The sequence below is a fragment of the Solanum lycopersicum genome, chromosome 8 (genome assembly GCF_036512215.1).
Source record: "Solanum lycopersicum chromosome 8, SLM_r2.1".
Lineage (NCBI taxonomy): Eukaryota > Viridiplantae > Streptophyta > Magnoliopsida > Solanales > Solanaceae > Solanum > Solanum lycopersicum.
This window is the reverse complement of record NC_090807.1, coordinates 64,413,412-64,436,540: the sequence shown is the minus strand read 5'-3', so window position 1 is coordinate 64,436,540 and position 23,129 is coordinate 64,413,412. Positions and strand designations below refer to the sequence as shown.

The 23,129-nt window shown below is 34.2% G+C and overlaps 4 protein-coding genes and 1 long non-coding RNA gene across 7 annotated transcripts; 2 read left to right on the top strand and 3 right to left on the bottom strand.

Annotated features, from left to right (window-relative positions):
* The first annotated feature begins 148 nt into the window (after positions 1-148).
* LOC101259563 (VAN3-binding protein) lies at positions 149-4,110 on the top strand. The gene is made up of 7 exons (XM_004245731.5): positions 149-521; positions 1,078-1,369; positions 2,043-2,424; positions 2,932-3,111; positions 3,232-3,281; positions 3,370-3,427; positions 3,655-4,110. Exons 2-7 carry the CDS (start codon positions 1,103-1,105, stop codon positions 3,888-3,890), a joined length of 1,173 nt encoding a protein of 390 aa, XP_004245779.1. The 5' UTR covers positions 149-521; positions 1,078-1,102; the 3' UTR covers positions 3,891-4,110.
* Positions 1,999-11,587, bottom strand: LOC101259867 (formyltetrahydrofolate deformylase 2, mitochondrial). 2 transcript variants are annotated; one of them, XR_011211316.1, is made up of 11 exons: positions 8,196-10,298; positions 7,978-8,090; positions 7,034-7,184; positions 6,890-6,963; positions 6,650-6,809; positions 6,211-6,309; positions 6,032-6,118; positions 4,938-5,265; positions 3,153-3,255; positions 2,893-3,092; positions 1,999-2,415 (listed from the first exon to the last, which is right to left on the bottom strand). XR_011211316.1 is itself a non-coding variant. In XM_004245732.5 (8 exons), the coding sequence occupies exons 1-8, from the start codon at positions 8,481-8,483 to the stop codon at positions 5,113-5,115; spliced, it is 1,125 nt and encodes a 374-aa protein (XP_004245780.2). In that variant the 5' UTR covers positions 8,484-11,587; the 3' UTR covers positions 4,575-5,112. The 2 variants fall into 2 exon arrangements, 1 of the variants encoding a protein (XP_004245780.2); XM_004245732.5 differs by lacking the exons at positions 1,999-2,415; positions 2,893-3,092; positions 3,153-3,255 and having other exon boundaries at positions 4,575-5,265; positions 8,196-11,587.
* Positions 11,588-11,888: 301 nt separating this feature from the next.
* Positions 11,889-13,294, bottom strand: LOC101260162 (uncharacterized). 2 transcript variants are annotated; one of them, XR_183036.5, is made up of 3 exons: positions 13,141-13,294; positions 12,860-13,005; positions 11,889-12,199 (listed from the first exon to the last, which is right to left on the bottom strand). It is a non-coding gene; the product is annotated as an uncharacterized lncRNA (long non-coding RNA). The 2 variants fall into 2 exon arrangements; XR_742908.4 differs by having other exon boundaries at positions 12,856-13,005; positions 13,141-13,282.
* Positions 13,295-14,210: 916 nt separating this feature from the next.
* On the top strand, positions 14,211-18,024 carry LOC101252421 (FHA domain-containing protein At4g14490). The gene is made up of 2 exons (XM_010327190.4): positions 14,211-15,883; positions 17,342-18,024. Exon 1 carries the CDS (start codon positions 14,353-14,355, stop codon positions 15,865-15,867), a length of 1,515 nt encoding a protein of 504 aa, XP_010325492.1. The 5' UTR covers positions 14,211-14,352; the 3' UTR covers positions 15,868-15,883; positions 17,342-18,024.
* Positions 18,025-18,355: 331 nt separating this feature from the next.
* On the bottom strand, positions 18,356-21,217 carry LOC101260461 (uncharacterized). Its single transcript, XM_004245733.5, has 7 exons — positions 20,882-21,217; positions 19,924-20,094; positions 19,544-19,708; positions 19,304-19,468; positions 19,064-19,198; positions 18,880-18,977; positions 18,356-18,792 (listed from the first exon to the last, which is right to left on the bottom strand). The coding sequence occupies exons 1-7, from the start codon at positions 21,056-21,058 to the stop codon at positions 18,576-18,578; spliced, it is 1,128 nt and encodes a 375-aa protein (XP_004245781.1). The 5' UTR covers positions 21,059-21,217; the 3' UTR covers positions 18,356-18,575.
* Positions 21,218-23,129: the final 1,912 nt, after the last annotated feature.

Genomic DNA, 23,129 nt, shown 5'->3' with positions numbered 1-23,129 from the left:
AAACTATTGTAAATGGATGCAGTTACCTTCCATTATATCTCTCGATATTTTAAATCCTATAATAGATTAAATGCATCAATTGTATCGAAATTTGTTACATTGTCCAGGTATATAAGTTATAAATAGTAGTTGGAATACATTATTATTTATGCACACTGTATAGCTCGTGTGCTTGTGTATAAATTAATCCAACTTTTTGTAACAACTGTTTTAACGTTAGGAAACAAACGTCCGTTCAATCTGGACAATGTTTTCTTTGATTTAGTCAAATTAATCTTATTTTATTATATAGTTTTTAATTAACGAATATTGCGTTGGAATACGTAAATAACACAATTTTTTTTTTTCATGTCCTCATGAGACCAAGTGTGCCTATGTTAGTTATCATGTACCTCTGTTGTTTGCTTTGTTGTCTCTCCTATATATAAACTCAATCTACTACTAAAGCTGAGACCAAAGTTTTTATGTTCTTTTTTCTTCTAATATTAGTGAGTGTATACAATCCTCACATTTGTTAAAAGGTAAGTCATTTTCTTCCCTTTCTTCCGCTTCGCGAAAATTAGAGGCGGATTCAATATACTGATATTATCATAGAAGTTATTTGTCAAGAAAATACAATGGTTGTTTACTGCCTAGCTGGACCAAATGTCTTTTGCAAGTGTTTCTTCATTAATTTTTTTATTTTTTACGGAGGAAAGAATCAAGTTTTCTGTGGTGATATCAAAATATATATTTATTTGTATGTATTTAGTGATCAATCCGTTAGATTCTTCTTTCCCTATTTACCAACACTAATATATACTTATTAATCTTGAAAATCAAAAATTTCATCAAAACAACACTCTCCAATTTTGATGATAGTATCATTAATTTTTTTTTACATGGGAAAAATAATATTTTTCAGAAAAAATGACTTCTGTCGTATTAAACACACTCATAAAAGTCAACACGGTCAAAATAGTGTTTTTTCCCTCACGTGTACTGAGTGATTTGATCTGAAAGTAATGTGTTCAGTTGAATCTGCTATACTTCACTTAGTAGCCTTACACTTTTTTTTTTTGGTTAATTAATTAACAGGAGAAGTTATCTAAAGAGAGTTGTTATGGAGGAAAACTATCTTTTGGGGTGGAAGAAGAATAATGATTCAGATAATTGGCTTATGAGTGTTGAAGAAGATGAAGAAATGGATGTAGAATTGCCTTCTGTTCATCAACCACAAACACCAATGGAACCAATGGATTTTTTGTCAAGATCATGGAGTCTATCTGCTTCTGAATTATCAAAAGCTCTTGCTAAAAATCAGAAACACTATAGTTTTGAAAGGAAATTTAGTGTGATTAATGAATCACTTTCTCCACCTCCACAACTAGTAAGTCTTTAGCTTATGTTTTTTTTTCCTTCCAAGATATGGTATTATTGTGTTGAAATAAAAAAAAAAAAAGGTTCTTTGTTTACAAGTTTTTGAATTTCTTGAGTCTTGAGCTTGGTGATGACATTAGAATTGTTGGAGGCTTTTTAAACTTTTGAAGTCAAGAATAAAAAGGGGCAGTCTGGTGTACGAAACATCCATCTTTTTGGCACTGTCTTGGGAAGGGCCAACCCTAGAGATGTGTAGTCTAGCCTGACACAAATATTAATGGTTGCTTCCACGACGCGAATCGGTGACCTAGAAGACAACTTTAGCGTTACATCAAGGCTTCCTTTCTTTTGAGTTCAACAATATTAAGGTCTTGTTTGGTCATAGATTTTGAAGTTGAATCTTGAAAATTTGAGTTTTTGAAATATGAATTTGTGTTTGGATATGCATCTTACTTGAAAGAAATTTGAAGTTTTGTGAGTGAAGTCTCAGAAACTCCAAAATTTGCTCAGACCTGTTTTTAGGAACTTGAAAATATTTGAAGCTCGGATTATCATTTTTCTCTTAATTTGTTGGAATAAAATATGGTTAAGTTTCTATCCACAACATTCCAATTTAAAGGAGTTGAAAAAAAATAAAAATTCAACCTGTCAATTCTTTTTCTGAGTGATGGATTTTGTTGCAGCCAGAGACCAAGATGTTGAATTCACAAAATGGGCGAAAAGCCGGAGGGATTGGAAGGTGGTTCCATCACAAGGATTCTAACAATAACTCAGTCAAGAAGAAAGAAAAGGCACGCCTAGAAAACGCGCATATGCACACTGTCCTATCCATAGCAGGACTAGCTGCAGCATTGGCTGCAGCAGCAGCAGCAGAGAACTCAAACGGTTCGAGTTCAAAGATGAGCACGGCTTTAGCATCAGCTACTGAACTCTTGGCCTCACATTGCCTTGAAATGGCTGAATCAGCCGGGGCGGATCATGATCGTGTAGCCTCAGTTGTTAGATCAGCTGTAGACATACATAGTGCTAGTGATCTTGTCACACTAACAGCTGCAGCTGCCACAGGTACATATTTAGTCACTTACAGTCAAATAACAACTTCGTTGTATGAATATCTTTTGGCTGCTATAGCAAAATGTTGTTATAGTGAACGGATATAATATAACATAACATGAAAATCGGTTCCAAAGAACACTTGGATGTTATTGCGAAATGTTATTATAGAGAGATTTGACTGTACTATGTTAAAGATTTATATATCGGTAGAAACTATAGAAAACTTCTAGTGCTACAGAAACTAAAAAGGCGTTTGGCACAGGATTTTGGAGTCTGTTTCAAGTTTTGACTTCAAATCAGTGATTTGAAATCATGTCCAAACGTCCCCAAGTTTTTATAATATTGAAATAAGACGGGCTTAATGAGTGACATGAACAATAAGGATTCACATAGTCGGCCCCAACTTGTTTGGAACTGAAACGTAGTTGATATTGTGACAATATGCTCTTGCAAATGTGTTTGAGATACTTATCATACCTGATTATTAACAGTACCTATTTTTCTTTGAATGAAAAGCTTTGAGAGGAGAAGCAGCTCTTAAGTCAAGATTACCAAAAGAAGCAAAGAGGAATGCATCAATAAGTCCATGTGACAGAAGCATGGTGGAAGCTCAAAGTTTTGCTGCTGTTTTCCCTAATGACATGGATGAACATGATTCTCCGTTTGCGGGTGAATTGCTGCATCTCACAAGAAAAGGTGAAATACAGATTTATATGCAAGAACTATTTTAAGTATACCTTTTGTTATTATACAGTATGTTCAACTATTTTCTTCTGTTGCTGATTCTACTTGCTGTTGTTTATTCTGGATTCTTAGGTATGCAACGATGGAAACGCGTTTCTGTTTATATAAACAAAAAATCTCAGGTCTGTCAATAGCCCTTTCAAGATATTGAGATGCCATAAAATTCAGAAACAAAAATGGAAGTACTAACTACTGTGGATCAATTTACAGGTTGTGATCAAGTTGAAGAGTAAACATGTTGGTGGAGCTTTTTCTAAGAATAACAAATGTAAGCTCTCTATAACAACATCATTCGTTCAGATTTTATTTTGGACTGCTATAGCGAGATGCTATTTTAGAGAATATATAAATAAGAAAGTCGGTTGCCAAGAAGACTTGTGTGTTGAAGTGAAATGAACAAGATGATTGTTATAGAGAAGTCTGATTGTATGTATTTATGCTCCAATTTCAAGAAAACTCGTGTTGCATCTCCTAACGCCATTCATTGTGCAACAGGTGTAGTATATGAAGTGTGTGATGAAAGTGAACCATGGCTATTCAACAAAGAGATTGAAAGCCTAGATTTGTACCTTAGAGTAAAGACAGCTCAGGGTCTTCTAGAGTTCAAGTGCAAGAGCAAAAGCCATAAACAAAAATGGATTGATGGAATTCAGAAGCTTCTAGATAAAACCAGTTTATATGAAGATACTGAAGGATCAATGACAATGTTGAGAATCAACAAAAGCTTTTAGACTAACTTAGTTTTTCACTTTTTGTGTTATTTTAATGTATAAAAATGTTTGAGATAGTTCTTGGTTTGTCTGTCTTATGATACTTCAGATGTAAGTTGTACTTACTAATTGGAGTTAGTATCTAATATATTGGCAGTAAGACAGATCTTGTTTGTAAGAATTTTGTAAATTCACCTAAAGACTCATTATTCCAAACTTAATAGAATTTTGCAAGAAAGAACACATTCTCCTGGACTTTTTCTTGTTTATATTCAATTTCCCACTTCATCTAGTTAAATAGTAATATTATGGTTCGAGAGGAAGTAGCAGTTGCTACTCGAATACTACAGTGGAAGTGTGTTGAATCAAGAACATACAGTAAAAGATGCTTTATTCTGTCTCCACTTATGAAAGGGCAAGTTGACACGATAGGCATTGTGATGCGAAGAGCTTTACTTGGAGAAACTAAAGGAACATGTATCACACGTATATAATCTAAAGAGCTCTACATGAATATTGTACCATAAAGGGGATTCACGAAGCTTTTCCTCACATTATATTAATGGAGCAAACTCTATCAATTTGTTATCATAATTATGTAAAGAGGAGCAAAGAGACAATGAATGAGGGATGAAATGGCTTAAAACATGAGAAGGACAACCATCTGAGGTGTAATTTAAATCAAACTTAAAAACAAGATGAAAATTTGACCCTAAAAGGAATTTGAATTTCATCACCATAGGGTCATACAATAACATAATTCAAATGGCATGCACTAAAACATAGTTCGAGCCCTGAAAATGGAAAAATCCCTAATAGCACGGAAATTTGAATTAATCGAGACAGTGGGAATCAGATACCACCAGATGATTAGTACCCAAAAACATAATTCAAATGACAAAAGGTTTAAAAGTTCTATAACAATTGAAAGCAGCTTTGAGGCACTTTTGATATCAAAGAACAGAATTTGGAACTTGTACAAATATCTGTTGCATGTGATAAGATGGAAACAGATATCAAGACAGTGTCTTAAAAATTGGAATTTTAAAACATGAATTCAGATGAAACCTCTTTATTTCTCTTTCCTTTTTCCAGATGAAACACCTTCTGTGTCTTTACTTCTCGGAGTGGCCTGTGTGGAAGTTTTGCTTGGATAACTGAGTGATAACGATGATATCGATGATCACCCGAATGATGGACAGAATGGAAAGAGATGATGCAGCTACCACAGCTTCCTTTTCAATCAGGACCTAAAAACAACAGTCTTGTTCGCCTCATATGGAAAAATACGCAGTTCACAGTATGATTTGATTGCTTTTGCAAGACACCTTTTCTCAACATCCTCAGACTTTTGTATAAATGTCCGCAAATTATCTCTATGAGAAACCCTTTCAACCTGAAAGATCAAAAGCTTGCAACAATAAAATCTGGGAGTGCAAATTTTCGATGATAATCAGAACCTACTAGAAAGATAGCCAGTCTCCCAAAGATACTTCAAGGATAGTTATTGTACATTTGAAGAATAAATTAGAAGGTTGAAACTATAAATACAAGGTGAGATGGTGAAAACTTGCATGAAGAAGGAAACAATCAAGTCCATGTAAGGAAATATAAAATAACACGGAGAAACAAAAATCGGAGGAAAAAAACCATGCATGAACAAGAGAGGAAAAGCAAAGGATTAAAATAACAAGAATAGAATCAATCAACAGCAATGACATGTTGTTTGGGCCTGAGGCCTAGTTCTTGTTGGTGTTGGCAGGACTAACATTTGCCTTCAGATCACAATTTAACCAAGTAAAACCACTAAGTTATGCATAATATCGTTGCACGAGAAAGTATAGAAAGGTGAAAGCAAGGGAAAGCTGGTCCAGTAAAACAAGCCTATTGGAAAACCATTTCTTATGTCAAACTAAATATTTGTACATACAACCTCACAAACTACAAGAATATGTCAATTATTTTGCAGAATACTTCTATCAGAGAATGTTGGAAGGAAGCAGAGTACCTTTAGCTTCACAAGTAAAAGTACTGAAAAGATAATAAAGATTAAAATCATCACCACTTTTAAGGAATATTACCAAGCAGTTCAATTTATAAAACAAACACAAGACGCTTTAAAAATGACATAAATACCATGATTCAAACATGAAAACTATTACCAGTTGCTCAATGATTGGTCCCGAATCTAGTTCTTCACTAACGAAGTGAGTTGTCGCCCCAATCAACTTAACGCCAGCATCAAAAGCCTACCAACAGATAAATACATCTTATCAAGCTATAATTCCGTAGAAAGAAACAGGAAAATGGCCACTTGAAGAAATGGAGACAGGAAAGGAACCTGCTTAGATGGATTACTACCCTTGAACGATGGCAACAAGCCATGGTGAATATTAATGATATCTTTCTTATAGCTTTTTAAGAAGTCCCCAGATAATACCTGCATAAAATCACTGCAGATTTGTATTATACAGACGCAACTTAAGGGTCCAAGTACTAGGTCTAGTGGTGCATGTAATAAAAAAATCAGATAACAAAAATATTTAGACCATAAAAAAAGCAATCTAGAACATGCTGCATGATAAACAGTTGTTTCTCTGTAAGAGAGGTGCATGTCACGGCAAAGCATACAAAGGACTACTTAAAATCAATTTGTTTGGACAATAGAAAAATGATCCAGAACATATTTTATGACAAAGAATTTCCTATTTGACCAGATCAACCTTTATCTCAATGTAAGAGAAAACAAGATTAACAGTTATGTCTCGTGAGTTGATTACCTGCATGTATCTGGCAAGAACCAAAAAGTCAGTATCCCCAACTATATCCAAGATTTCTTTTTCTCTTTTATTCTCCTTAGTCATTGGCAAATAATAGTATGGAATCCCATGCCTCTCAAGAAACCGGATCACATGAGTGTTTGGACCTCGTTCATGGTTGCTGATGGAAAAGCATATGAAACCATAAACAATCCTTACAATGACATTGAATCACTACAATGAAGAAATTTCATACTTTACCTTATTACAGAAGTTATGTGAATAGGAAACCGCCCATCCTGCCAACCATGCAACAAGTCCACAAGACAGTGCTCCTGCACCAAAATTGTTTAATTCAACTTGATTACAGTTTAAACAGGCTCTGAGAAGTTTTAAAACCAATACCTGCTTTGAAGCTAGAATTGAAATCTTATATTTGGGATCAGTATCAGGCACCCGAACGACAGACTTCATCGCATTGAACTTTTTAGCTAGATTAGAGAAGTCTGCATCCATTTGCTCTCTTGGCCATTTAGCAGGGTCAAAGAGAAACTCGCTGTAATTTGCATCAATAATTAGTTTCTCTAATTGTTGTACTTACTGGAAGACAAAAAAAGGAAAACAAAGGTGGAGACAACTGATTAATTACATCAGAACAGAAAATATATGTTCATAATATTGTTGGAAAACGAGCAATTGCCTCGTAAATCAAAGGAGTAAAACAATTATCAATGCAATTTATATGCTCCTTCCCCATTTTGCTTCCTTGGCAATTAGTACCAAATTTTTATGGTTGGAGGAGGAGGATGATTTTTAACACTGGGCAATATCTTCCTTGTCTTAAAGGCACGATATATTATTTTTCAACTTACCAAAAAAAGGAATGACTTAAAAAAGCACATCAACCATTCCATCGGGTACTTGCTACTGCCTACCAGCACGGGTACCAGATAAATCTCCCCACAACAGCTTAGGCAGATGCGAACAAATCACCAAACATTATTTGTCTCAACTGAGATGATCTCCAAGGATTTCTTCACCCACTTTATTAACCAATAGACCACATCGTAGATGCAGGGGCAGTAGGTTTCAACTCTTTGGCACTTCAGTTTTTTTACGCTCTAAAGGAAACTTAGTTTCTCTTATGAAATAAATGTCAGTCATTAAAACAGATTCTATGAACAAATTACGAGATATCAGTCGATTAATTATGCATCAACTCCTAACAAATTGAGCTCAGCTACACGAATCTCCTATATCCTTCCATTCTACTCGAATTCATTTCATTCAAATGTACACGCAACCTGGCCCTTAGACCTCAATTATGAAATGCAGAGAAAAACTATAACCTTCTGGAGTAAAAGACATGATTGTCGTCTGGAACAAAAATATCAGCACTGAGAATATTTCCTTCCCTTGATGCTATGCAATCCGATAGTTTTGCAAGGATTCCAACCACATCCTATTCATAAAAAAATTGAAGTCGCATTTCATTTTCCTTAAACGAAATTAAAAACTCATAACTCGATCTCAAAGATTCATTCAAATGTACAAAAAATTGACTTACTGGGCAATGAAATTGATGAATGCCATGAACCAAGGAGCTTGAGGTGGGTTGAGCAATGGACCCATAATGCTTTTGTGTAATTTTGAAGGACCTATTCGCAAATTGAGAAACTTGAGAACGAGAGCCTGGGGAAATTACTCTACGGAGGAAGTTCATCTTCCTCTCCCCCAACTGCTTTCGGTGTTTTACCTCCTTTTTGTTTTTGGTTTTCCAACCAAATCTCTCTGCCTTCAAAACTAATATATATATATATATATTCTGCAACTTATCACTTTTCTCTTTTGGCATAAAAGTGTGGTGAGTTTAAAAATAAACACTCTCAAATTTTTTATCAGATAATATATCAAAATATTCTTAAATTTTGACGTGAATTATTAATTTTATTTTCAAAATTTTTTACAATTTTAAATTGTCAATAATTTTGAGATGAACTAATAATGCGTGTCAAGTTCAAACTTGTCTTAATTTTTAACCCACGCTTGTTGCAATAGATGATATATACATTACCTCATAATTTATACAGGTTTCTGAATTATAAAATGTGATTTTCTAAATTACAAATTAAATATTATTTAATTTTGTACATTAGGAGTAATTTACTTCCTAACTCATATAACTTATGCAATAAATAATTTATGAAGAAATTGTCTTTTTATATAGAGTGGAGATCCTCCTTTACCATTTGCAACTAGTAGGATAAGTTAGTCCTCCAACCACAAAGTCCAAATAACTTTAGTGCCTTCGTTAATGGAAGATCACTTTTGTGTAATCAAATGTGTTTATTTGTTGGGAGAGTCTAGAAAATGCAAAATAAATAAATAAGTAAAGATCTCCACATGATCAGTTTTCACATAACCAAAACTTCTTGGATTTTGCATACTTGTATATGGTGGATACCAAGTTCAAGTTTGCAGCAGCCCTGCTAGCAACTCTTTACTTATCTAGTTGCTCCATCAGGGAGTTCAGATTCACGTAAAGGCTAAAAAAGGCGCTAAACCTTTCGTTCATGTAAATATATACTCATAATAAGCAAGGCATGAGCAACAGACATGTTGTATCCATCAGTACTCTCTTTTTCAAGCTTACCTTTCTGGTAAAAAAGAGGAGCAAATGCCTATCAACAAGTAAAGGCATGACACAAGCACTGAAGCACATCGACATTATAGCAGTAAGCTTCAACAGATTAAGCCATGATAAACTGGATTGGTTTCAACTTTCGTAGTCACTTCATTGAAGATTCAACACATCACAAGGAACTCGTTTCTTTCAAGGAATACACAACATTGTCCCTCGAATTGAAAAATCTTGAGTTCTTTTGATACCATCGGGTGGAGAAACTGATTCAATCACCACCACGTGCTTCATTGTCTTTCAATCTGAAGTGGTTGCCTATGTCCCTCATGTTGGCGGGTTCATGTGAGGACCTGATAAATGTTGATTTCACAAGGGAAGTTCTATACTGAAAATCCCTCCAAGAAAGCTTAAAAGTTACTAACTACAACCAATCAGCAGGCAGAAGTGTCCCTGAACAAACATAATCGAATACTAGGGAAGATTCTTTACCATTTAAAGCAAAAAGCATGTAGAGGTGCTGCATTTCTTGCATCTCTCAAGAAATAGTAATTTGATTACCAAAGCAAATTTAAGCAACCAACATAATGAACTAGTTATGAAGGTTATGAACTTCTTTCTCAAGGACACTACAGTTTCACCAGTTCAAAATACAACATTTTGTTCACCAAGAACAATTTCCCAGCAACTATATTCATAACAATAACTCAAATGTTTTGGTAAATCATAAATTTTTGGGAAACTGAATCCAATTACAATATCATCACAATCACATGGGGAAATGAGGATCTATAAGCACAGCTAACAATCCGTCTAGAAATCAAAATATATACAATTGCATGAGGAACGAGGAAAAAATCAGCAATAGCAGTAAATTAGCTACAAGACAAATGTTGTAAGTCCTATTTGTTAGAAATCAACAGAATCACAAGAGGACACACACCACTTATCAATAAAGCTCAGTGAATAAGCAATCAAGCATATACCATAAACCTCATTTAGTTAATAGTGCATTGCCCAGGACACAGATCACAGTGCCTAATGAAGTCTACTGTTAAAGAAAAGGATCAAGATACTACAGATGCCAAGTTATGAAAAAGAGACGACATGGAAAAATTAACTGCAATTTGTCAGTACCATGTCGAGTCTAATCAAGATACTCTTGCTTATCTAGTTAGTAGTTACTCCATTAGTGAGTTCAAATTCATGTGTGGGCTATAAGAGGCACTAAATGTAAATATGTAATAACAAGACATGAACAATAGACATGTCCTATCCACCACTCGTTTTTTCAAGCCAAATATATTTACCTTTTTGACAAATATGAACAAATTATTACCTATCAACATGTTACAACATGACACCAGCACAGAAGAACATCTACACTATAGCAATTAGCTTCATCAGATTAAGCCTGGAGAAAGCAATTGGTTGGTTTCATGCCTACAATCTTCAGTTCTTTTGATACCATAGGGCGGAGAAACTGACTTACCCACCATCATGTGCTTAGTTGTAATCGCAGGATCTGAGATGGTTGGCTAAGTCACAATGTTGGCGGGCTCATATAGGGGCAGAATAAAAAGTGATTTTTCTAGAGAAGTTCAATACCTACAAAAAATCCTGAGGAATTGCAAGTAAAGCCAATCAGAAGGAGAGGTGCCCCTGGAACATAATCACTTGGGAACAAACTGTAGAAGGCCGCATCTAGCCATCTCTTGTATTGAAGCTAGCAATTTAAGCAACAAAGTAATGAACTCGTTTGTTTGCTTTTCTATAAAGGGAAGTAATGAACTAAATTATCAGAATTATGAACTTCTATCCTAAGGAAACTACAATTCAATAGAAGTTTTCAGCTCATTTACGAAACTACAACATTTCATTAACAGTAACATGAGTTGTGAAGCACCAAGTACAATGTCAACCATACTTTTTCCTAGCAATTGTATCCAAAAGACTTGGTAATCTATTGCGACTACTCAAGGTTGGTGGTAAAAGAAAAAGTTCTGTGGAAAGCAAACCCAATTGCAGTATCATCCTCACGTGGAAGATAAGGAAGGATAGAACCTGTCAACACAGCCAATAACCCTTCTTGAAGCTAAAAAACATCACAATAACACCATAAACGACAAAAACATTAGCAAAGCTAAGTAAATTGGCTGTGAGACATAGCTGTAAATCCAATTCATAGAAATCATCAGAATCACAAGAGTAACAATCCACTTATCAGTAAAGCGAAGTGAATCAGAAATCGACTCTACGCCATAAGTCCCATTAATTAACGCATTTCCCAAGATGCAGATCACGCTGCCAAATGAAGTCCTCTGCTAAAAAAGAACAATCAAGAAAACACAGATGCTAAATATTGAAAAAGAGACGAGACATGAAAAAATTAACTGTAATTTGTCAGTACCACATTAATTCTAAATTAATCCTCATCCCACAACATGGGCATGTCTGCATCATCTTGATCATAAAGCCACATCAAGAAAAACAATAATTCTCATGAAATATATCAGTGCAAGCCTATACCGTACTATTTGATCAACAAATATACTTCTACATAAAAGAACAACAAGAGTCAATGGATTGCTGACAACATAGCTTGCATTCTAGGCAAAGAAATTCAAGAAAAAAAATCAATCATATATGAAATAATAATAATAATACAGCGGTAGTGGGTTTTCTTTCTATTCGACTTGTGATTACCAAGCTAAACTATATCCTTGAGAGGAGAGCATGGTCTAATCTCTGGGAAAGAAAAATCCTAAAGTTTAGTAAAAATTAACAATATAGTTCAAGAAGTCTCAATCCAAATAAGAAAGTTAATGCATTTACGACAATTGCTGAGTTGCCACCTCTGCTCTTCTCCTTGTTTCTCTTTAACAAAAGTTCATTCTGAGTATGCCTCCATAATCTATATAAGAACCTTATTCCTGAAAATAAAAACCATAATTTCATCTAAGCAAAACCCAATTGAAACACCATATAATCCAAACAAACACCATTAAAGAACAAATATTTCCCTCACATTGATATACCAACCGTTTCAATCAATCAATTAACTCTACGTCAATTGCAAGCTAATCAGCTAGATCATATAAATTCTCTAAATTCAGGTCCATCTTACTTTCAGATTATAGACTTTTTTCTTTCTTTCTTTTTTTTTTTAATGAATGTGGTGTCTGGGCGAGCTTTAGCTAGCCTTGACTAATCCTGCCACCTCCCACCGGCAACACCAACACTAGTACAGATGGGAAGAATTGCCTTGAGCTTTTGACTCTAAGCTAAGATTTCATGATTCTCAACTACTTCATTGACCACTACATACCACCTTGGGTACTTCTCTAAAACATAGAGAATTTAAGTGCACACACCATATAATGTTATTCATCTATATACAAGTTCCATTTATGTGATTAATTAAAACACTTAACACAATGAGAACTAGAAACTTAGATTAAAAACAACAACAACGCTTCAGTCCCAAACAAGTCAGAATAAATCCTCATTTCTCCACCAATTAAGCTCAACTCGTGATGATTATCGGAAATTAATAAATCACTTAAAAGAAAAAGAGAAAGGCAGATACCTACGTCTGTTTAGAATAAGAAGAAGAGGAAGGAACACGTTTGTTCCTAAACATCATATAAGCAAGAGGCAAAACAACGCCGATCATCATTACAGCTGCTCCCATCATGTACCTCATTGGACTCGGCGCTGCCACTTCTATCACTGTCATCTGCACAAAATTCAATCACACAAACAATCAATCATCAACACGATTCAAAATGATTGCTTCAAATTGTTCCATACAGTTACCTAATCGGATGAAAACACAGAACTGAGAAAGCAGAATCGGAAAAAATGGACTTACCGGCATTGTTGATTGGGGTTTATGCAGCAAAAAACGATCAGATCGAACTTCTGTAGAGGTTCTAGACTACTACTAAAGATTTGATCTAGAGAAAAGATGCTGATATGGAATAGCCCTTCTCTAGCCTGGAGCCTGGAAAAGCAAAGTCCGATCTACGATTTGCCCTTTTTATCTCTTTTTGCGTTAATTACACTTCTTGCCCCTATATTTTTTCATAATGAGAGTTTTAACCCCATATGATTTTCAGGTATCAAGTTGGTCTCCTAACTTTAAAGTTTTTAAGATCCATCCAGATTTTAAATGATAGATTTAAATTGTATTTTTCCTATAGACATCAATATAATTTGGTTATAAATTTAAAAATAAGGTATTAAAAGTTGACGTTGAGAGCACAATATTTGGAGATTTGAGAGTGATATTTGAACACGAAAGAAAGTTTAATTTTTTATTTTATTTTAATTCTGTTCAGTATTGAAGTTTAATTAATTTGAATTTGTGTCGCGTAGGGTCTCATTATGGAAAATCACTCTATACCAATGATTTTTCATACATAGAGATTAGAGTTTGAGCCCCAAATCTAAATATGAAACAAGTAACTCTCTCCACTACACCTAAGGTTGTCCGAAATGAATTGAAATCAATAATTTAAACACGAAAAAAGTTTTTGTATTATTGATAATAGTTTTTGATCTAGCGATTCGATAAATAAAACTTAACATTGATTATCAATTTTCCATGATTTGAAGCTCTTTTAATGGATTAGCAACTCGATTGGAAATTAAAAAACTATATTTGATCATTCGTTATATAAAGTCGGGATTTTATTTCATAATTTCATTTCTAACTGTCACAAACTTGTGATTATTAGTGTATACTTTTGAGCAACATGTAATCTTTAATATGTATTTTTTAATAATTCTTATATGTGTAAAATCTTAACAATTAAATGATAATCGAATCGATAACATAATAACTAATAAATCAATATCCTAACGAACGACGAAAGTTTCAGATTTTTATTAAATTAAACTTTAAAGACTACTTTTGTTAGGGCTAAACTTCTCTTTTTCACCCCCAATTCATTTTCTTTACATTTTCACCCCAATATTTTGTTTCCCTCTAAAGCAGAATTTGAAATCCTTCAGTTCTGCAACAAACCATCAAGCTCTCTTCTTCCCTTCCTCCCACCTCCAATTTGCCCGTAGCACAGAAATGGAAGAAGGAGAAGGACCACTGCTACACCTAATTATGGAGAAAGGTCCTCTTTCGGGTAGTAATTTGGTGTATAAACCCGGTTCAAAGATCCAGATTGGTCGGGGTGTCCGTGGCAACACACTTCCTATCAAAGACGAAGGCATCTCTTCTAAACACCTCCGTATTCAGTTTCAATCTGGGTTATGGGTTATCAATGACCTCGGATCTTCTAACGGTACGTTTCTCAATACTATTGCAATTGACCCATCTCGACCCACTAAACTTACCGACGGCGATATTATAAAAATTGGTGAAGAAACGTCCATTAAGGTCAAAATTGAAGTAATGGAAGTTGATCCGGTGGAAGAAATCGAGGTTAAGGGTAGAAATACCCGACGGAACGCGAGGCGTGGTAAGGGATTGGGGGTGATTGATGAAAATCGCGAGTTAGGGCTTGGAAACGGGGGAGTAGGAAATGTGGGTGTGGGTTCCAAAAGAGCGACGAGGAGTTGCAAGAATGTGAAAAATGAAGCTGGAAATGTAGATGAAGTGGAAAACTTTACTGCAATTGGAGCTGAGAAAGAGGGGAAAAGGAATCCGAGGAGGACTCGGGGTTCTAGTAGAGTGGAGAGTGTGAGAACTGGGGTTGATAGTGTGAAGGAAGCTGAGAATACTGATTTAGTTGATATTGAAAGAGAGACTAAACAGGGTCGGAGGAGGCCTAGGGGTTCTAAGAAAGCTGACAGTGTTAAAGACGGGGATGATGCTGGGGAGGAAACTGAAAGTCTTGCTGAAGTTGAAGCAGAGCGACAGAGGAAACCTAGTCCGAGGAGGACTAGGGGTTCTAGGAAAGTGGGGAATGATGCTCAGGAAACTGACAGTCTTGCTGTAACTGGTGCAGATAGAGAGAAGAAACCAAGTCCTAGGAGGACCAGGGGTTCTAAGAAAGCACAGAATGTTAAATGGACTGATAGTGTGGAGGAAGCTAAGAATTCTGTAGCCATTGATGTAGATAAAGAGAAGAAAGTGTGTTCAAGGAGGACTAGGGGTTCAAGGAAGGAGGAAGATGTGGAAAATCTCCATAAAAAAGAAAATGTAAACATGGAATTGAAGCAACTTGGGAAGGGGAAGGGAAGCACTGCAAGTATAGTGCACTCGGAGGTAGATGAGGTAATGGAAAAGTTGGAAAGAGACCAAAAAGATTGTGAAGAAGCTGTTGAGAGCAGTGCCAATGTGGGAGTAGAAAGAAATATGCCCGAGGTGGTTGAAGCAGAACTTCAAAGAGATGGTTGCAAGGGGTTAGTTAGTAATGTTGGCGCAAACATCAGTGAAGTCCAAATGGAGGAGGAGGTGGACTTAGAGAAAATGACACTTGGAGAGTGGTTGGATTATTTGGAGATTTATTTGCCAAAACAAATAATTGATGCCACTGAGGAGATGATTTTAGGTATGAAACAGAAAGCAGAGAAATATCAGGAGTTCATGTTGCAGCAGAAGAATGCAAAGGATTGTGATGGAACACCAAAGGGTTAAACTGACTCAGTATGAGGTTACATTCTTAGGTAGTTTTCTTTTGCATTGCTTTTTGTATCAGGGTAATTCACTTTATAGACATACTTGAGCTTGTTATTTGAATAAATGCTACTTTTTGAGTTAGTAACTGCATATTAGTTGTAACATTCAGACTAGATGGTGGAAGTGGAAGTCTGGAACATGTTTTACTACCATACAATAAGCTTAAGTGTATTATATGGTCAAAAGTTTAGCAGAATTTCTAGATAAGAGCTGTAGAAGGATACATCGAGATTGTTGTTTGCTGCATCTATGGATGCCTGTCATTTAGTTTATGTACCAGCCATTTATCATATAGTTTGTTCTCTGAATCTGTAGGCTTTTTTTGCTTTGTCAAGAAAAAATGGCTTGTTAACTCAAACAACTGATAAAGGGGGCATCCTCTGAAGATGAAATTCCCTATTTAGACAAAATGATCTGAGATGTATAGACTTTACTAAGCATCTGCTGACATATTGAGTTGAGGTTTGAATTTGTTATTGCTAATTGTCTGGCTGTTGATTCTTGTGGAAGTAGCATCTACCATTGTCTACTGGTCTGCGTTTGGTGAAAGAAAAAAATTGGCAGTACCATTCTTCAGGATAATGGAACATTTGAAATTCGTATTTGCTCTTGATTAGGTTGTTCCCTATAAATATGATAAAATTAAATCATTTGCCTCAATGTCTCGGTGGTTGTCGGTTGTTGCATTAGCACCTGCAGTAACTGCATAAGTATTTGTATTAACTTTCAGAACTAGATTGCGGAATAGGTTTTACTTCTATACTGTAAGCCTAAGTAAAATATTATGTGGTCAAGAATTATAGCGGAGGATTTCTAATGATGGGCTGTAGAACAGAACAATACATCAAGATTGGCAAGATTGGCAAGATCGGCGCAAGCTGGCTGTGGGACACCACCATTATTTTAAAAAATGAAAAAAAGAAAAGATACATCAGGACTTCTGTTTGCTACATCTTTGAATGCATGAAAGATGCCGTGACAGATTATTTTACTTGGAGGGTTGCCCCATTAGCTCTTATTGTGGGTTGTATGGAAAGAAAGAAATAGGAGAGCTTTTGAGGGAATCGAAAATGAGTTTGCACATTTAAGAAATAACCTTTTTTCTTTGATTGCTTTTTGGTAAATTCCTTCATGTATAGATTGGATGTCTTTTGTAGAGAATAAGAATCATGATTTGATGTAGATTCTCTACTTTTTGGTTTACCTCTTGTATACGACTGACTATATGGGAGATTTCAGTCCCATTGTTAATAATATCATTTACCGAATAAAAAATGGATTATCTTATTAGCTAGCTACCACTAGTTAATATCTCTATTTCTCCTTTCTCTACTTCTGTTACATGCATTCCAGAGTAGTATTACATGTTGTGCAAGTTCTGTTTTCTAGTACCCATATCATTTAACTCTAGTATTTTCTTTGCTATTTCCAGAAAAGAGGTCGTGTTGACACAAACAACTGAGATTGGTGGCATCCTCTGAGGATATAAAATACCCTTTTTAGACAAAGTATCTGAGATTCAGACTACAGTAGGCATCTGTTAACATATTCAGTTAGGGTTGGAACTTCTTTTTGCTTATTATCTGGCTGTTGATCTTTGGGGAAGTAGCATCCACCGTTCGTACAGTTCTGTGGTTGATTAAAGAAAAAGTGCCACTACTAATTCTACAGGATAATATTAGCTCTAAATAAGGATGTTCCACATAATAATGATAAAGTGAAATCGCTTTCCTCTTCCTCAATGTCGGATATCATGCAGAAGAGGATCTCCTTAGGACTAAAACTTTCCATTGGACGGAGCCTGAGATTCAACAACGTAAAGGTTAGAAGCTGATTTTACAGAAGACATTCAATACCAAAAGAGACATTGGCAGCCGTGTGGTGTAAGCTCGTTATGCCTAAAGAATGAAGTTTGTCCTACAAGTGAAGGGAGTAGAATGGCATAATTGTGCATGCTTCTGATACTAAAATTAGTTAGGTTGACCTTGATTTTAGTCTTCGTTGCATATTTCTCAACTTCGACATTGAGTTCCAGTTTGTACATAACTATTAATGCTTGTGTTCTTTCAGTTGGGCATTACCACTCGTTCTACGAAGATTTGTCTTCAGTGTTGATGATGCAGTTTCGAATTTTATCAGCTTTCTTAAATATAATTTCTACTGCTTTAGTTGAGCACAACTTTGCGCACACTCGTAAAATAAACCATTACATACTTGTGAATGGAACATGACAAAAGCATATCACTTGTTGTGGTGGAGTGGCAAGTACTTCTTCATCTTTAACCAAGAGGTCTCAGGTTTGAGTTCCCTTGAGTACGGAATTGCCTTTGTTAGGGAGCGCTTTACCCTAGGACTTCCCAACGTGAATCTAGATTTAGTCGGTTCCAATGTAGGTACCGGACACAGGCCTGAAAAAAAGAAAAAAAAAGCAAAACGAAGATAGAACTATCATAAACCCTCCCATCACTTGCTTCATTAACTTATCAATTGGCTACCAGATTGATCAAATGCATCAGAGTGCATTTAAAAGTCTTTCTACTTTGTGAAATGATTTCTTCAATAATAGTATGATGAATACTAGACAAGTCGAGAACCGATCAAGGTCTGGACACCCTTGTTATTTGTGTTGCTACTACTACATGTTCTCTAGTTATAAAAACTGAAAATCAAGACTTGGTGGATTGAAGAAGCTGTTCATGCATGACTTCCTCAATCGTAACAGATCGTCCTTTCTGAATCGAAAGCTGTGCAGCAACTCCAATGGCTACTGAAACCAATCCATCATGTAAACCAACAGCAGGAGCTTGTTCTCCTCTTGCTCTTACTGCTGACAAAAACTGAAGGTGCTCCAAGTAGCTTGAACCATGATGTAGCCCATCATATCTGTCAAAAAACAAAAATGATCAAAGACATCAATAAATCATCGCGATATTACAGACTTAGTAGCTCAAGATCAGGCAAATGAATTACTTTATTCGCTTATCTTCAGCTAGTAATGTCTGTACACCGTTTCTTCCTTCAGCTCGTGTGCCCCAACGCACAATGCTCTCAGGCACAAGTGCTTCACCCTGTTAAAAGTGTGATAAAGAACGTCACAGGAGAGCAAAAACTACTGTGTTCACGTGAATTAGTAACTTATAAATGGGACATTTACCTTTCCAGTATCACCTACTACAGATATTTCTTGCTCATTTTTACTTCCTTCAGCAAACATACATAGATCAAGCAAGCCACGACAACCATTGTCGAATTCCACAATTACATAAGCATTGTCAATTATATCAGGCACCTGAATATCGAAAAAAACAGCAATTAAAACCATGATACAACAAGCCTAGTCTGCGGAAATCAGTTTATATCCAATTCAGCTTCTGCAGCTACGGAAGTAAACTACCCGTCCATCATACACTTCTTCTTTGTGATTCAAATCCATCGCCCCAGAAGCCATAACACGAACAGGATTAGCTCCAATGAAAAGCCTCATGAGATCAAAGAAATGACAGCATTTCTCCACCAGAGTACCTCCAGTATTGCAGTTGAAACGATTCCAATTATCGACCTATATAAGAAACATAATTCATTAGCATTTGTAACTACCATGGAAACAAAAAGTTGCTTGACCCTGTGAAATTACCTTAACAAGAAATGGAAATCGATGTTCTCGAATTGACACCATCTTCACTTGTCCTAAAGCTCCTTCTTTTACAATGTCTATCAGTTTAGCAACAGGAGGCATGTATCTGTACTCTAGACCAACTTGTACCAGCATATCGGATCTCGTTTTTGCAGCAGTTATGACCTGATTTTGAGTTCAAATGATAATAATTGAGTTCTAAATTTAACATGCCGCCCTGAGCAGGGGCAGAGCCAGGTAGGACCAAGGGGTTCATCTGAAAATTACAATATTTATACATGGTTAAAATTATTTTTATGCGTACATAATAGGTCCTGGCTTGTGTGTTTACTTTTTCGTATTTTTAACTTGTCAGTGAAAATTATGACTCCGCTACTGACCTTTTTGCAGTCTGAAACATTTGTGCACAAAGGCTTCTCCACCAAAACATGATGGGGTTTTGGGTGATTGATGATATCCATGAGAATTTCATAATGAGTCATGTTTGGAGTTGAAACTACAACCACATCACATAGCCCACTTTCTAATAACTGTTTGTGCCCTGCATAAACCTTTAAAACAAGGAATTTTTCATAAATGTTGACATAACAGTAACAAATTTTTATAATTTCATAACAAGTTCAGATGTTTTAAGAATCGAATACCAAAATTACGGTATCAAAAATTTCAAAACACCGTACAAATTACAGTGAAGATCATTAAAACACCATAACAGCTAATTTTATAATTCCAAAACTTTTAGGAGTTATTTGATATGACGAATAAATTATTCCAGAATTAGTATTAATTTATCCCGTGGGATAAAATTACATAATATTTAATTTGATAGAACAAGGTAAGATATCTGGTACTAATTAAATTTTTAGATTAGATTTATACTATATTATACCGTCAAATAAATATAATATTATAAATTTAATCTCAAAGTTAATTCTAAAATACTCCATTTTCATCTTGCACACTGATTACCAAACTACCCTTGGTAACAAATTCAAAAGCCAGAGCATTCACTGTATCTAGACATGTTATGCTTATAGTGTAACAACAATGAACTTGGCAAAAATCATCGGAAATAGAGTTCCCGCTCCTATGCAATAGTCACAAATCAAATAGAAGTAAAACGCAAATGACTTTTTCTCATTTGTCTAATAGACGGATTCAGAAATTTTAGTTTATAGGTTTCGAATCATAATTTATTTTTTTTTAATTTATTCGATTATGCGTAGATTATTTATACATATTAAGTACAATGGTTCCGGCTCTGTAACATGAGAAATCACGTATACGATAGTAAGAGCTAACTCGAACGTCAGAAAACATAAATGTGACAAATGATACCTGGAGAGGCCAATCAAAAGAATCAGCTAATTTTTGTGCATATTTTTGGGAAGGAAGGTGTGGATCAGCAATGGCAACAACAGAAACTCCTTCAGATTTAAGATGATAAAGATTGATTAAATGTTCTCTTCCCATCATACCAACACCAATTATTCCATATTTCACTATTGCTACCATGGCTCAAAATTCACTTTATTTTTTTGAGAAAAAAAATAATAAAATAAACAGAACAGCAATGTCTCCACAAATCTATAAGAGGGGCTCTATTTATATAGTATATTTGATTTCAATATATATAGCTAATATAAGATATTCTCCATTTGGCATTATGTGATTAGTATATTTTCATGATAAAAAGGTAAAAAATAATAATAATGACTGTGCAGAAGGTTTTAGAAGCTAGCAAGAAAAATAAAGAGGAGTTATGGGATGTGAATATTATTATTTCAGCGGCTGCGCGACTACGAGATTTCGAGTTAGAATTTGAGGTTTATGATTAAAACTATATTAATTTATTATAATTAGTAAAAATTATATTAATTTTTAATATAAAAGTCAAGTAAAATTTATTTAAAAAGTATTTGCTTTATCTAAATTTGTACTTAATATTATAGTTTCAACGTGGATGATAAAGACATATATTATTTTTGTGTCTCATCGTAGTTGAGTACTTTCGTTTTTACGAACATATCAAGAAATTATAAATAAGAAGATAATTTTACTAATTCATCTCTTAGAAATACTTTTGAAAATTTTACAAACAGATATCAACACTTTAAAAAGGAATTAATTGCATAAATAAACAATAAATTAAATAAAATGATCAACTAATATGAGACGAAGAGAATATATATACTTAATACAAATCAATTTAATCTTTATGTGTATAAAAAAATTATCTATAATGATGAGGAATGCACTATTGTGCCCGATAAGTACTCCATAAGTAACTCCCATTACATTTAATAAATTTTAATTTCTAATAAAAAACTTGTTCACTTAAAAATTAAATTTTTTTAAAAAAACTTGTTCACATATTTTATTTTATTTTTGAATTTTTTTTTTTATGCATGATGGGATCCTACTATTATTGAAGTCAATATATTAGTATCCCAAAGGAAATCTTATCCTATTTTATTTTATATAAATAATATAATTATTTGATATGGGTCGTTTTGGATAATAAGTGCATGGACTAATATATATGTATGCAGTCGTGGATATGTGTCACCTTCGATAAAGACGTTCTATAAAAAATTAATAAGTACCCCTACCTAACTTACAAATCAAGTAAAAAACGATTCGTTTTTCAATATGAATTTAATAATCTTTGTTATATATTTAAATTAATTTTTATTAAATATTTATAAGTATTTAGTTATGAATCTAGTTATTGTATATTAACGATTCATTTCCACTTCTATTTCTATTTTGTGTTGATTTTTAATTTTCATAGCTCAAGGATAATAATTTTTTGTCGGATATATGTTTATATTTTTGAATTATAATATACCATAAGTTATGCTATGTGCCATTGAAGAACTTATGCCACTAATCAATTCATTTAAAGACAAATAACACAATTAAATATCATATTTATTAACTCAGATTATTATAAGATTCATAAACTTCGAATTTAAAATCAATCTCCATCGCAATTTTTTTGTTTCATTCTAATAAACTAAATTGACCACCAAATATTATGATAAAATTGACAAATAGATATTTTAGATTGTGAATCTCAAAGTTGAATTACCTTTAGTAAGAAAAACACATAATTCACATTTTCATATAACATTAAACGCTAAATAAAAAATTAAGTAATTAATCATGAATCTGTCAAACAAATTAAACAAAACCATATATAGAAAAATACCTCCTCCATATTTCATTCTTACATATCTACGAGCATAATTAAATTACCCTAATCATAAAAATTATCATAAACATGGAAAGATCTCATAATTTATCATTTATCTTGTTCTTGCAAGTTGCAATTTTTTTTCAAAGTTCAAAAAATGTTACGTATTAAATACTTTTTAGAATATCCTTTTCTTGATGGAATCTCTGTACTTTTTTTGTTTCTTTTATTGGAATATAAAAAGATATTATTTAAATGTACTACTTGCTCAGCTTTTTTTAATATATCATATATTTTTAAATACAAGTTGATTCATAATACTTGTCATTTTACAAAATCAGTATATAAATTGAAATATATTTTCTATTTTATTCTTGTGAGTTAATA

Bases quoted from the DNA above. Each gene is read 5' to 3' on its own strand.
- LOC101259563 (XM_004245731.5), top strand. From the start codon at position 1,103: ATGGAGGAAAACTATCTTTTGGGGTGGAAGAAGAATAATGATTCAGAT. The intron at 1,370-2,042 runs GTAAGTCTTTAG...ATTTTGTTGCAG, and splicing joins TTTCTCCACCTCCACAACTA to CCAGAGACCAAGATGTTGAA. The intron at 3,112-3,231 runs GTGAAATACAGA...CTGGATTCTTAG, and splicing joins GCTGCATCTCACAAGAAAAG to GTATGCAACGATGGAAACGC.
- LOC101259867 (XM_004245732.5), bottom strand. From the start codon at position 8,483: ATGCCAAAAGAGAAAAGTGATAAGTTGCAGAATATATATATATATATA. The intron at 8,091-8,195 runs GTAAGTCAATTT...TTTTATGAATAG, and splicing joins TTCATCAATTTCATTGCCCA to GATGTGGTTGGAATCCTTGC. The intron at 6,964-7,033 runs GTATTGGTTTTA...ATTTTGGTGCAG, and splicing joins CAATTCTAGCTTCAAAGCAG to GAGCACTGTCTTGTGGACTT.
- LOC101252421 (XM_010327190.4), top strand. From the start codon at position 14,353: ATGGAAGAAGGAGAAGGACCACTGCTACACCTAATTATGGAGAAAGGT.
- LOC101260461 (XM_004245733.5), bottom strand. From the start codon at position 21,058: ATGGTAGCAATAGTGAAATATGGAATAATTGGTGTTGGTATGATGGGA. The intron at 20,095-20,881 runs GTATCATTTGTC...CTTGTTTTAAAG, and splicing joins CTTTTGATTGGCCTCTCCAG to GTTTATGCAGGGCACAAACA. The intron at 18,793-18,879 runs GTAATTCATTTG...GTTTTTTGACAG, and splicing joins GCTGAAGATAAGCGAATAAA to ATATGATGGGCTACATCATG.